A 15,174-nucleotide genomic window follows, 5' to 3' on the forward strand; every position below is an offset into this window, starting at 1 on the left:
AACCAAGTAGTTCAGATTTTTAAAAATGTTTATTTAAAAAAAAAAATGAAGGGGAAGCAGCTCTGTCTAGCTGACTTGATCTTCCAGATGGACAGCTTTTAAAAAACTACTTCATTCTTCCAAAACGATTTTTCAACTTCCCAATCTAACTTATACGGCTTAATTAGTTTAAAATCAGACAAGACTGTGCTCAAAAATATATACTAGTACAAACAGTAATTTAAAAAACATAATATGAATTTAATAATACTCTAACAGTCCATCCCAATGATTAATTGTATTGACATGATTACAGTTTTCAACACTTTCCAAAAAGGATCAGGACAGGCTCCTTGGGAATTTGCATAAAATACCTTCCCCATGTCCTCCAAATGTCTCACACTACAGTTCCCATTATCTCCAGGCTGGGATTGCAGAGCAGAAGCAAAACCGTCAAATGGGTTTTGGATTAGGGGTTGGACTAGATGACCTACAAGGTCCCTTCCAACTGTGTTAATCTGTTAAAAAAATTAAGAAGGTCTAAGACTAACTAACTAGTGTTTTTTCAATCTTGGACCCTATAAGACGTGTAAACTACAACTCCCAGCATTCAACTCCCCACGCTGGCTGGAAAATTTTGGGAGTCGAGGTCCAACGCATTTTAAAAAGACTTTTGAGATTGAGAAACTTCAGAAAACCTTAAAGGCGTCTGAATCAGAAAGCAGGCTTCGACTGCCCTCTAGTGGCCCTCCATTTAAATTGCACGACCCTGAAAGAAACCGGGAAAAAGAAAAGGCAGGGCTTCCTCTGCTAATTGGCGCCCTTTGATGATGCAACTTAGAGCAAACAAGCGAAAGTGGGCTTTGTTTTTTGACCAGAAAACCAGCCGCTCCGACTGGGCTTCAATGGTGGTTTAACGTTAGGCGTGCGACCCCCTAAACGAGGCTGCAGGCATTCCCGGCGCTTGGTATTGACGTCACGGCAGGTAAGCGGGGAATTCGGAAGAAGGATCAGGGAAGGCTCCGTTGGGATTTTCCTTGTTTCTGATGCTCGCTAAAGGAATCCAAGGCCAGGTCAGAGGTCAAAGGGCAGGGGTCAGCTCCTAAACTCTCCCGGGGGGGGGAGGAATTAGGAGTCAGGATTTAGGGGGGTCTTTGTTTTACATGTACTCCTCGACTTACGACCACAATTGAGCCCAGAATTTCTGCTGCTAAGTGAGACATTTGTCAAGGGAATTTGCCCCATTTTACGACCTTTCTTCCTGCAGTTGTTCCACTTAACAACTGTGGGGTCGTAAAATGGGGGCAAAATGAGCGAAGTTGTTACAGACCTTGTTCAATGAATCTGGCTTTCCCATTGACTTCGCTTGTCAGAAAGTTGCAAAAGGGGATCATATGACCCTGGAACGCTGCAACCGTCATAACGATGAAAGCGATTCATCGTTATGATGGTTGCTAGGCCTCTGAATTTTGATCACGTGACCAAGGGGCGGGATGCTGCATCAGTTATACATGTGAAAAATTGTCATTTGGTCACTTTTCTTCAGTTCTGTTGTAACTTTCTGTTGTAACTTTGAACTTTTGTAAGTTGTGGACTGCTTGTATTATACAGGTAGAAAAAGAAGTCCAAACTGCTAATCAACTTTAATACTAGACAGAGAATGGAGAAACAATAACTTGTGGAGACAATAACTTGATCCTCAACACCAATAAGACCAAGGAGCTTATAGTGGACTATAGAAGGAACAGATCAGACATCCAGCCCTTGCTTATCAATGGAGACTGAGTGGAGCAAGTGGCCAGTTTTAAGTTTCTGGGTGTTACCATAAAAGAGGACCTGACCTGGGGTGCCCACATTGCAGCCCTGGTCAAAAGGGCCTAGCAGAGATTATACTACCTGAGACTTCTCAGGAAACAATAACTCAATGAAAAGCTGCTGGTGACCTTCTACCGCTGCACCATAGAGAGTATGTTAACTTACTGCACCTCTGTATGTTTTCCCAATTGCACAGTAGCAGATAGGAAAGCACTCCAGAGGGTTAACGTCATTGCCCAGAGGATCATTGGTTGCCCTCTCCCCTCTTTGGAAGAGCTTTATAGCTCCCGCAGCCTTAAGAAAGTTCAAAACATTCTCAAAGATCCATCTCATCCTGGGGCCCCTTTTTTGAACTATCACCATCTGACAGACGGTACAGAATAATAAAAACAAGGACAAATAGGCTGAAAAACAGCTTCTATCCCAGGGCAGTAATTATATTGAATTCTACTGTAGAGTGAAATATTAACGCAATATCAGGGTTTTCAATTCAATGTATAGAATGTGAAGGATGTGTGTTTGGGTTTATTTCCATAGTCATAATGTACACTGTAGATGGTATTTAATTTTGTTGTATGAGGTGCAATGACAAATAAAGTAAATTAAACTAAACTAAACAAAGGAGAATAAATATTTCTAGTAGTAGCAAATCATGCTTAGTTCCCACATCATGCTGAGCCATAAAATAGTTTAGTATTCCTACACATGCTAACCGAATTGCTTCAATATCCAATCATGCTGAACCAAAACCCAGCCACGTTGGCTGAATATCAAAGTGTCAAGCTAAAGTGGGATGGGATCCCTGCAAATGCACAGAGGAGAATGTCAGCATTACTGTTTTATGTTTTATCATTCTTGCTGTGAGCTATCCGGGGTTATTTGGGCATAAGATGAGTGATTATGGAAAGGATATAATAGTTTGAGTTTTGTCCCATTTTTTCTTGCCATGGTTTTTAAGTGTATCACTCTAGTTGTTAAGTTAGTCACACAGTTGTTAAGTGAATCTGGCTTTCCCATTGACTTCGCTCATCAGAAGGTCACAAAAGGTGACCCCATGATCCTCAGGACACTGCAACTGTAATAAATATGAGTCAGTTGCTGAGTGCCTGAATTGTGATCACATGAATACCGCAGTGGTGTCATTTTTGCCAGTGCCATTGTAATTTTGAACAGTCACTAAATGAACTGTTGTACGTTGAGGACTACTTGTAATGTCAAATATTGGGTTAGAGTTTTAAAAGTTCCTTTCCATCCTAGCTGTCCCCAAGGTGCTTTTTTCAGGAGGCAACTGGACTTCCTTGTTGTTGTTTTTTTGAAGACATTTCACTTCTCATCCAAGAAGCTTCTTCAGCTCTGACAGGATCACCAGCCGTCTGCAAGGAATATTAAATCCTTCCATACCCGATATCTCTTGGCTGAGAAGTGAAACATCTTCAAAGACAAATCAAAGTCCAGTTGCCTCCAGAAAAGAGCACCTTTGGGACAGCCATGACCTGGATGCCTGAGAATCGCTGCAGACATTTTCCACCTTAGCCTTAAATCCAGAGGAACACTAAGCGAGGACAACTTCTCAGGTGTGTATTCTGAAGGGAGAAGTTTCATGCTCATTCTTTTTGTTATTAGACACAAACCCTTATGAAGCACACGGCCGGTTCCAGGTCTTTCAGCCAAGGGGATCACGAGGATGAATCCAAAGTCAAGCATCCAAGGAGCGATACCAAGGCGCCCCTTACTTTGCCGGTTACTCCCCCTCTGTACGATGCTCCTTTCCCCTTTTACCGGCGGCCAGCTGAAATGGGATGCTTTTCCCTAGATGCCAAGCGGTGCTTCCACGGAGATTCTCGTCAGCTGCGCTACTATGCTCCGCCCCCTTGTGAAGGCCCCTCCCCTGGATTTGACTTGCGCGATGGCTACCGCAACCGCTACGTGCAGCGGGATGACAGCGTTCGTGAAGGCCTGGAGCATCTGCTGCAATGGATTGTGCAGAACCGGAAGCAGTTACAGACTGAGGACAAAGGGTGAGAAAGAGTTAGAGCAGGGGTGTCAAATTCAAGGCCTGCAAGCCAGATCCGGCCTGCGGGGTGCTTAAATCAGGCCTGCAAGGCTGGCTTGGAAATATCAAAGGACTGTCCTGCGGTGCCTCTGGCGGCTAAAATGGGCTGCATGCGCCTCCCACCCACCCCCATGCCTTGTTTTCACCCTCCATGGCCTCCTGCAGCACTGTGTTGGCTGAAAACGGCCAGAAAACGCCCCCAAACACCCAAAAAACTGGCCAGAATACGGCCCCCAAAACAGCCAGAAAACAGGCCCCAAAACAGCCTCAAAAACAGCCAGAATAGAGAAATAACCCCAGGAGAGCTGAAAAAGGCAGTACAAAAGCAGAAAAATAACAAAACGTCAGGACCAGATGGCTTCCCTAGTGAACTATATAAAAATATGTACGAATTACTTGAACCGACATTATTAGAGGTATACAATGAGGCGTTACTAGAAGCTAAATTGCCAAAGTCTTGGTCTGAGGCATATGTTACCCTAATTCCAAAGGAACAACAAATGATTTCAAATTATAGACCAATTTCCCTGTTAAACACAGATTATAAAATATTTATGACCATATTAGCAGAAAGAATGAAGCCAATTTTAAGTGAGATTATACAATCGGACTAAAACGGCTTCCTGGCAAATAGGCAAATTAGAGATAACATTAGAATAGTGTTAAACGCAATCGAATATTATGAAGCGCACCCTGAAAAGCAAGCAGCATTAATATTTCTCGACGCACAAAAGGCTTTTGACAATCTAAATTGGAAATTTATGCTACAACAAATACAAGGAATGAATTTTGGTATTAACATAGTGAAAACATTACAGGCCATATACTCTACTCAAAAAGCAAGTATACTATTGAATGGAGATCATACGGATGACTTTGAGATAGGCAAAGGAGTGAGACAAGGATGCCCACTATCAACTCTGCTATTTATTTTATCCCTGGAAATACTACTTGCCACAATTAGACGAAACCCAAAAATAAAAGGGGTCAAAATTAGGAACGAACAATACAAGGTCCAAGCATTCGCAGACGGCCTTATATGTATAGTGGAAGAACCAATAAAAAATGGGCATATATTACTTCAGGAAATAGAAAAATTGGGGGAAGTTGCTGGATTAAAAATAAACAAGAACAAAACTAAAATGATTGTTAAAAACTATGGGAAAATAGAATTACAAAATAAATAGGGATTACAGAGCGAAAAAAAATATTTGGGAATATGGCTATCCGTTAGGTGTTCGTCAGTCAAGGAGGACAATTATAATAAATTAAATGAACAAATTAGGAAAGAATTGGAATCATGGGGGAAACTACAGTTATCAATCTTAGGCAAAATTGCAGTGCTAAAGATGAACACACTACCAAAATTGATGTACCTTTTTCAGATGATCCTGATAAAATTAGGAAAACAATTTTTCATTGAATTGAATAAAATAACCAAATTTGTTTGGCGGGGCCAAAAACCACACATTAAATTAAAATTGATGCAGGATAATAAAAGCAGAGGTGGTTTTGGGTTACCAGAATGGGAACTTTACTATCAGGCAGCAATATTAGATTGGATCAAGGATTGGGTTAAACTAAAAAACAAGAGAATACTAACAATAGAGGGTCATGACCTCCAGGAAGGATGGCATGCACACTTATGGGAGAAAAAGGTAAGACACATGCCTACTTTAACTGACATTTAATAAGAAATTCACTTATATTGACATGGAGGAAAATTAAGAATAAATACTACATGAAAATACCATGTTGATGGTCAACCATGGAGGCCATGATAAATCCTAATGGATTGGATTTAGGGAAAATGATAAATTATAATGAATTATTAGACACCCAAGGGAACCTCAAATCAAATCAAGAACTTAAAGAACAGGGAATTACAATTGATTGGTGACCATACCTTCAAATTCAAAATAAGATATAAAAAGGATTTAGAAGAATTTGTATTCGGTAGGGGGCAAAATCAATTAGATAAAATTTTAATTGGACCAGAACAAAAATTTATATCCAAAATATACAGATATTTGTTAGATTTTAAAATGCATGAGGAAACGGTAAAAAACACGATGGGCACGGAATTTTGGATATAACATAGATTTGGAAAAATTATGGAATATAAATTACAAATTAACAGTAGCCTCAACATATAAAGAAAATTTATACAAAATTTTTTACAGATGGCACCTAGCCCCGACAAGATTAGCCAAAATACACCCAAATACCAGCCCCAAATGTTAGAAATGCCAAAAAGTTGACGGTACCTTTTACCATATGTGGTGGCTATGCCCCAAGGCCAAGATCTATTGGAATCAAATTAAGGATTGGATACAAGGAATCACTGGGCACCAAATTGAACTCAGACCAGAATCCTATTTACTGGGAATAATTAAAGACCGTTACCCAAAAAAGATAAAATACCTAATTCTTACACATATTAACTGCAGCCAGAATTGCATACGTGCAAATGTGGAAAGGGCCTAATATACCAACAGAAGACTTAGTTCTACAAAAAATAACTGATTGTGCAGAAATGAGTATTGCTTACATTAAAAATGAAGGAAAAAGAAGAATCTGATTACTACTCAATATGGCATAGATGGTACGAATTGTTACAAATTAAGGATAAGAGATGAAAAGCAAAAATTATGTAGAAGAGACCTTAAGAGAATGGTATGTAGATATGACAGATAAAGATAGAATGTAATAGCAAATATAAACACGGAAAACAATTATAGTTGATATTTATATATGAATCAATGACAGAAGATGCAAAATAATATATGTTGATGTCTAACGCTGTTAAGAATGTAACTATGATATGTACTGCTGGAAAAACAATAAAGAGCAGTGTTAAAATAGTTATCTTGCTTTGACTCTACTGGGATTTAGGCAGATCTAGTTTTTTTGGTTGGTTATTCATAATTTCTTTCTTTCTTTCTTTCTTTCTTTCTTTCTTTCTTTCTTTCTTTCTTTCTTTCTTTCTTTCTTTCTTTCTTTCTTTCTTTCTTTCTTTCTTATCTCTCTCTTCCTCCCTCCCTCCCTTTTTCCTTTCTTTTTCTCTTTTTCTTTCTCTTTTCCCCCTCTTTTTTCTTTTTCTTTCTCTTTCATAATTTCTTTCTTTCTTTCTCTCCCTTTTTCCTTTCTCTTTTTTCTTTTTCTTTTTCTTTCTCTTTCATAATTTTTCTTTCTCTTTCATAATTTCTTTCTTTCTTTCTCTCCTTTTTCCTTTCTCTTTTTCTTTCTCTTTCTCTTTCATTTCTTTCTTTCTCTTTTTCCTTTCTCTTTTTCTTTTTCTTTTCTTTCTCTTTCATAATTTTTCTTTCTCTTCATAATTTCTTTCTTTCCCTTTTTCCTTTCTCTTTTCTCTTTTTCTTTTTCTTTCTTTCACAATTTCTTTTTCTTTTTCTTTCTTCTCTTTTTCATAATTTCTTTTTCTATTTTCTCTCTCTCTCTCTTTTCTTTCTCCCCTTTCCCTTTCTTTTTCTTTTCCTTTCTCTCATTTTCTTTCTCTCTTTTTTCTTTCTCTTTGTCTTTCTCCCTCTCCCTCTCCCCTGCAGAAAGCTCCTGAATGCTGACTTTGTGACTTGGCGGGGGCATCTCACCAAAGTGCTGACCACCCCATACGAGAGTCGGGAGGGATGGTTGCTGGCTGTCACTCTCTTCCGGGGGACCTTGTACATTAGCGAGTTTGAAACTGAGGCCGCCCGCCGAGAACGGGAGCAGCGCTCAGAAACGCTGAAGGAGCTCATGTATATGGGATATAAATTTGAGCAATATATGTGTGCCGGTAAGGTTTCTGGAGAGCTCCCAGCTGTGAATTGAAAGCCAGGTCTTTAGGAGCAATGCTTAATTTGTTTTTCCCTTCCTAAACTCAGCTGATGCTTCTGTCTTTTTCAGAGTGTTTGAATTACTAGGAATGAGGCAGACAGAGTGGATAAAAATGATTTTTTAAAAATAAAAAAAATAAAAAATCAGATTTTTAAAATTTAAATTGGATTTTTTTATTTTAATCAAATTTATTTTAATAAAATGATTTGAGTAAAAATCTAGTTTTTTATTTAACATACATTAATAATTTATTTTATTCAGCATGAAATGGGAGCTTAGTTATGTAGCATGAGGCTGTATATTCTGCAATATTAGGACTGTCGGTGAGTTAGCAGCAGGGCAGAGGAAATGCTTCAGGACAGAGATGACAGTTGCTGTTTAAAAATTATGATTTAAATCGAGTTGATTTAAATCAAGCCTTTTTACTAGTGATTTAAATCGTGATTTAAAACGATATGATTTAAATCAAATCCATCCTGGAGGCAGACAATGTAGGTGGAGAGCCGTGTTTGTCTGTGGTAGCAAAACTCAGGGGAAAAAAAATGGGATAAACTGACACTTTTTATGCAGATGGATATTAGTCAGCTAATCCAGCTAATGATTGACTGAATGGCTGCAACGATGCAATACCATGTTTATTTGATGCTCCAGGCAGTCCTTGACTTGTGACCATTTATTTAGTGATGGTTCAAAGTTACAACAGCTGCTGAAAAAGTCTGTGACAAGATTGAATTCGCTTATGCTTTCTGTGAATTTTAATTTTTAACTTTTTACCCTTGCCAAAGAACTGCCCTCCCCCCAGGGCAGGGGAAGATAGAATGGGGAGACTCCAGGCTTCAACTGTGAGAGCCAAGGACACTTCTGCAGGTGTTGGCCAAGACATGAACCTTTCTCAAAACAAAAGAACGATTCATAATTGGACAATGTGACTTGTCCAGTGGGAGGAGGGGAGAAATCTATTCTTTGCAGCATTGCGCAGGAAAAGTTAGAGCTGGTTTTGCTGAAATGATGTACTCCATAAAGTTTTGCTTTTGGGATTTCAGAGTTCCTGAAAGTGCCTGTTTTTTGTTGGGTTCATTAATCGGACCAATGACAATCCGGTCCTCACGCTTATGCTTGGTCCTTGCATTTATGGCTGTCTTACCAACCCCATGTTCATATGATTGCAATTCGGGCGTTTGGCATCCGGCTCATGTTTACGACCGATAATGCCTTGTGATCATGTGACCCTGATTTGCAAGTTTTTTGGGGCAACTTTCCAGCAAAAGATGTCCAAAAGAATGGGTTTGCACTTATGACCGTGGGGGTTCACTGAATAACCGTGATGATTTGCTTAAAGCGACCATCATAAAAATGGTTCTAAAATCATGTCTGGCTCATCTTAGGACAGAAATTCCAGTTCCCATTGTGATAGTAAGTGGACAATTGCCTGTACAGCTTCTTGAAGGAATGACCTGGAAATGAACAACCTTCTCATTCTCCTTCAGATACTCCCGATGGGATTCCTGATCCAACTGGAGTAGTGAACACAAATGAAGCTTTCTGCACAGTGATTCGGTCCCGCCTGGGAAATCACTCTCTTCTCTTCTCTGGGGAGGTAGATTGCACCGATCCCCGGAGCCCTTCGCCACAGCCACCTAGTTGCTATGTGGAGCTGAAGACTAGCAAAGTCATGCACAGCCCTGCTCAGCGGAGAAGTTTCTACAGGTGAGGAAGGAAGAGTCAAAATTGTGTTTCCTTCTTGATGCCTGCGTCTGTCCCCCCTTCTTCAGCTAGACCTGTCACACAGCCATCCCTTCTCGGCTGGCTCCTAGGATGCTGGGGGAGGAAAATGGCAATTGGCACAAAGTGGCAAGCATAGAAAAACAGGGGCAAAATCCAGGGCTTCAGTTTGGCAACGAGAAGGAAACAAGATGGACTACCGCCAGCGGAAATAAACTTTGTATGCAGCTCAGATCTTCTGCAGTAGACCCATAGGCAGTAGAAACATCTACAGCAGGGGTGTCAAACTCAATTTCATTGAGGGCCACATCAGGTTGTGTGTGACCTTGGGGGGGGGGGCTGGGGGGCATGGCCAGGGTGGGAATGGTCAATCGTGTCAGGGGTGCCTGTGGTAGTCCGAGTGCAATGCCGTGAGAACGGGCTACCGATCTCGGTTTTAGACTGGGACGGCCTCCTGCAACCTTCTGTGATGATCCAGAGTGGGATACAAAAGCAACAAAGTCACAAAAACAGGTGAAGTCCCTTTAATTCCTTCAGTTTGGCTTCAAAGGTCCAATTATCATTGACTGGAGAAAAAACTCCCCCACAAACAGTTGCGAAAAGGAAGAACTTCTGTTCAAACTCAAAATACCTATAAATTATAAATAGAAAAAAGCAACAACACAAACCACACTGAAGCAATTAATGAGACTGGCAGGATAAGGGCTTGAAGACATCCAGAGATATCGAAATACGCACACTGGGAAGGATGCCAGAATTCAGATAAGAACTGACAAACTAGAAATATTTTCACGCTTTGCTTCCAGCACTGGCCCATGCGGTTTGTCCTTTAAAACAGTCCTCACAGCTGCAGCCCATGAAGGGGATCAAGGCCCTTTCCTCCCCCATAGACCACGCCATTCACATTTCTTACTTATCCACTCCTCCCTACGTGCCCTAGGATGAAGAAGGGATGGGCCTGGGTCTCCCTCTGAATGCCCAGCTGGCCTGTGCCCTTCCCCAGTTTCCTCCACAACCTCCGGAGCCACACTCCCGCTCCCTGTGTCTGTTCTTCCTCTCCCTCAGAGTCAGTCTCCAACAGGGGCATGACAGCCTCTGCCAGCAAAAACAGCTTGTGGGGGCTGGATACGGCCCTCCCGAGCTCTGTTTTTGCTGGCGGAGGCACCGCGGGCTGGTCCTTTGCTATTTCCAGGGTGGCTCCCATGGGCCAGATCTAAGCACCCCACAGTCCGCATTACAACCACGATACTAATTTAACAACTGCAGCGATTCACTTAACAAATTTGGAAAGAACAGTCATAAAACGGGTTAACACTTCACAAATTTCTCCCTTAGCAACAGAAATTCTGGGCTCAATTATGCTCATATGTTGAGGACTACCTTGTAGTCAGTAAGCCAACAACAGGCTGCAGTTCCGCATTGTGGCTTATTTTTTCCAAATTAAACCAGGATTAATCAATTCTTTGGTTCACTACCCGAGGAAACGGAGCACTTCCCAGCTGAGTGGATGGGGGTTCACTTCAATGCAGATTGACATTCATTGCAATCATCTGCCTTCTTTTCAGGCACAAGATTATCAAGTGGTGGGCCCAGTCTTTTCTTCCTGGGGTGTCCCGGATTGTGGCAGGGTATCGAGGGCCCGATGGCTCAGTTGTGGGTCTGGAAACTTTTGAGACTATGAAAATATTCAAACTCATTCGGGTAAGTTTGACCTTGGGAAAGAGATGCCCTCAAGTCCACAGGCTTCAAAATACCAAGATGGCGGCTGCAGCCACACCGTTTGTTTGTTTTTTACATGTCTTGCACACCCCGAATTGCAAGTTGCCCGATACAAGCTTATACAGGTAGTCCTCGACTTAAAATAGTTCATTTAGTGACTGAAGTTATAACGGCACTGAAAAAAGTGACTTATGACCATTTTTCACACTTATGACCATTCCCCACGTGATGCTTGACAACTGGTTCATATTTATGACCTTGGCTGTGTCCCGGGATCCATGGGATCATCTTTTTGGGACCTTCTGACAAGCAAAGTCAGATTCACTTAACAACCAGGTTACTAATTTAACAATTGCTGTGATTCACTTAACAGACGTGGCAAGAAAACTTGTAAAATGGGGCGATACTCACTTAACCAATTTCTCACTTAGCAACATAAATTCTGGACTCAATTATGGTCATAATTCGAGGATTATCTGTAGGCTTCTCTGATGCAGCTGACATTGATTATACTAAACATCTTAAGAATGCTGGATAGATCTTCGGAGTTTTGTCATGTGTTCTTACTGGATTTTGTTCCTTGTCATTCCTCCCACTACTACTATTACTCCTCCTCCTCCTCCTCCTCCTCCTCCTCCTCCTCCTCCTCCTCCTCCTCCTCCTCCTCCTCCTCCTTCTTCCTTCTTCTTCTTCTTCTTCTTCTTCTTCTTCCTCTTCCTCTTCTTCTTCCTCTTCCTCTTCCTCTTCCTCTTCTCCTGGTCCTCCTCATCTCCTATTCTTATTCTTGTTCTTCCTCTTCCTCCTCCTCCATCTTCATCTTCATTCTTATTCTTATTCTTATATTTTATTTGCTGCCTACTTTGCTATGGGGCTGCTCTATGTGGCTTGTATTTGTAAAAAGGAAGAAAATGAAAAGGCATATGCAAATGAAGTAACAGTAAACATTTAATTAAGCAGTGACAAAGGAATTACAAGAAGAATGAATATGATGATAATCAAAAAGATGGATAGATGGAGAACAAAGGAGGGGGAAAGGGGAGTCTGTCATAAATCTAGCAGCCACCGCTAGTGTGTCATTCCCCAATTTCCTCTATTTTTATTCATTCATATCCCATCTTATTTTTTAATAAATAACTCAGGCAACAAACATACATAACATTCCAGTTTCCCCCCGTAACCACCACCATATGAGGGGGATTGGGTTGAGAAGGAGGGACTAGCCAAAAGTCACATAGCCAGGTTTCACGCCTCAGGCAGGAGTAGAAATTAGGGTTTCTCCAATACTGTTTCCTTTGAGGGTTAGAAGTGGGTTATTTGAAGCTTCCTTGATGGTCTAAACCCGTGATGGCGAACCTATGGCACGCCTGCCAGAGGTGGTAACAAGAGTCATTTGTGCTGGCACATGAACCGCAGGCAAACGTACCTCTCTGCGCATGCGTGTGCCTCACGGCTGACGAAACGAGCCTATTCGGCCTACAGAGCCTTTTTTCAAGCCACTGGAAAGCCGAAAAAGGCCTCAAACTAGGCCTCGCCGTTGATTTTTGCCTGGTTTGAGGCCTTTTTCGGCCTCCCAGTGGCTTGAAAAAAAGGCTCTGCAGGCTGAATAGGCCCATTTTGTCACTTCCTGTTAATACCAGAAGTGATGAAATGGGCCTCTTCGGCCTGCAGAGGGTTTTTCTGGGAGACCGAAAAAGGCTTCAAACCAGGCAAAAATCAGCTGTGAGGTGCAGTGCAGGTAAGGGGAGGTGTGGGGATTGTGCGTGCATGCGCAGGGTGTGTGTGTGGGGGGTGCTCATTGCCTTCTGGGTGTTGGCACGCGAGCACGCACACAATTTTTGGCACAGGAGCCCAAAAAGGTTAGCCACCACTGGTCTAAACCAATCTTGGCAACTTTAAAATGTGTGGACTTCAACTTCCAGAAATCCCCAGCTAACCATGGTGGCTGGGCAATTTTGCAAGTTGAAGTTCATGCATCTTAACGTTCCCAAGGAAGAGAAACGGTGGTTTTAGATTAGGCACCCCTAGCCTATGGGCCCTGGAGGGGGTTGCCACCGGGCCGCCAAAACAGCTGGCGAGTGCACGCATGCATGTGCATCCAGACGCAAGTAGCAGGCGAGCATGCTTCTTTTAAGTGAGAATCAGGGGTGCAGGCACGCCGCTTGCACAAATGGAGCTAGGCGCACACTTGCTGCCCACTCGCGCAGAACCATCCTCTCCTCCCCCGCCAGTCCGCCAAGCCGGAAACATTGGGTTCCTCGTAGAGTTTAAGGAAGTTTCAAGCAACCCACTTCATAAGAAAGAGACACACTCTTAACTCTTAGATCTGTAGCTCTTACGGAGAAATGCTGGTTTGAAACAGAAATGGCGACCAGCCCGATAGCTCTTCTTTTAAGGGCTGGAAATGAAAAGATATATACTTGGGTTGCATTTGTGCCTCAAAACAAAAGCCCCGGTTATTTCTTAAGTTAACAATTTCTTCCCTACTCTTGACAGGACGATCCAGGCTGTTGGAAGCCAGCTGTGTGTATGAATTTCTGTGCTGCTTTTCTAGCCTTTTTGAAGACAGTGGTGACGGAAGACAACCCAAAGTGAGTAGTCGTAATTTTGACACACCTGGCAGGAAGCCATGTTCACCGCAACAGTTGACTAGATCAAGAAGCGGAGCCTGAGCACCTCTGGAAGTTGCTAAATGGTAACTCCTAGCAACCACAACTGGTGGTGGCCAATGACAAAGGATTGCTAGAAGTTGGACGTCAGCAACATCTGGAAAGTGATGGGTTCTCCGTCTTTGCAGAACTTAGGAGAGAGAGGTCTCTTCAGTTCTCAAGCACTGGCAATAGTGAGGTGTCCAAAGCTGACCATTAAAAGAGACAGACCAGCAATCCTAGGTTCTGCAACCATGGTGACGGACGATGGGAATTATGTCAATTCATAAAATATTTCTATGTTTTTTTTAAGAGTTGCCAACAGATAGGGAGGGGGGAAAGGGGTTTGAAAGAACAGTGTGGCAGCTTGGAAGTCAAAAGTGCATTCCATAGTTTTCAAAGATAGTAACTAGGTGACTGAAGTTTCTGCCGTGCAAAATTCTAACTGGAGAGTATGATGGATGACTCTTAGCTATGGATGGGTCCCATTGGAGAATATGAATTACGATACACCCAGGGGGTGGGGGGGGGGGAACCAGGGTCAAGGGTGACAATGAATGGTGTGTCTCAGAGTCGGCTACACCCAAGCAGTGCCGGACAGTTTAACTCCCAATAAATCCTTTTTAAGTTTGGAAGTTTGACTCATGATTTAATTGGGGGTAACTGCCGGAATCCTGACAACCAAACATTTCCTCCCCTGATCTCAAAAGTTCGCTTTTTCCTTCCTCTCTTCCAGGTTGGTTCATCTCTTTGCCTGGAACCCAGGGCAACCCGTTTCCTTCACAGTGCATCAGGATTCTCACTACTGTTTCCTGCCTGACTGGTACGTGGAGGCTCTGAGTGCAGGAAGCCCCCCCACGTCCCGACTTCCAGACAGATGCACTGGAAGCCTAGCTGGTTTTGGAGTCTAGAAGCTGCTGCATCTTGCGGGCCAAGGTGGGTGATGGACAGAAAACAGGCACCAAAGAAGCCCGTTAGCTGCCACTTGGAGAACGAGAAAGCGGAACGATGGCACTGCTGCGACAACAAATGAAGGACAACAAGACATCCTCTCGTGCATAGTTTCCTATAGGTGCTTCTGCTGCATGTTCTTTCTCATGTCGTCTGTGGTTTACAAACAATAAAAGAGGGAGCAAGGGTGTCATGAACCAAGGGTGTCCTTTTGTTAATTGAAGCCTACTTGAAATCAAGATGGTTTGAGAATGGAGGAGCTTTGGATGTGTCTCAGCCAGTTGTGGGTAAATTTGGGACGCACATTATCTTTAGCATAATGTGATCTGTAATTGGGATTGTATTTAACATAATGTATGAATTGGATCAGTCCCAGAGGTGAAGACGTTTTTGTTTCTCATCCAAGAACCTTCTTCAGCTCTGACAGGATGGAACGGTTTATATTCCTCGCAGACA

The 15,174-nt window shown here is 42.3% G+C and overlaps 1 protein-coding gene across 1 annotated transcript; it reads left to right on the plus strand.

Annotated features, from left to right (window-relative positions):
* The first annotated feature begins 748 nt into the window (after positions 1 to 748).
* Positions 749 to 14,915, plus strand: DXO (decapping exoribonuclease). The gene is made up of 7 exons (XM_026686904.2): positions 749 to 964; positions 3,418 to 3,812; positions 7,411 to 7,640; positions 9,169 to 9,388; positions 10,969 to 11,104; positions 13,616 to 13,710; positions 14,504 to 14,915. The coding sequence occupies exons 2-7, from the start codon at positions 3,430 to 3,432 to the stop codon at positions 14,676 to 14,678; spliced, it is 1,239 nt and encodes a 412-aa protein (XP_026542689.2). The 5' UTR covers positions 749 to 964; positions 3,418 to 3,429; the 3' UTR covers positions 14,679 to 14,915.
* The last annotated feature ends 259 nt before the right edge of the window (positions 14,916 to 15,174 follow it).

This window comes from Notechis scutatus, chromosome 2 (genome assembly GCF_049901735.1).
Source record: "Notechis scutatus isolate UNSWTSFEM ecotype Mainland chromosome 2, rNotScu1.2, whole genome shotgun sequence".
Lineage (NCBI taxonomy): Eukaryota > Metazoa > Chordata > Lepidosauria > Squamata > Elapidae > Notechis > Notechis scutatus.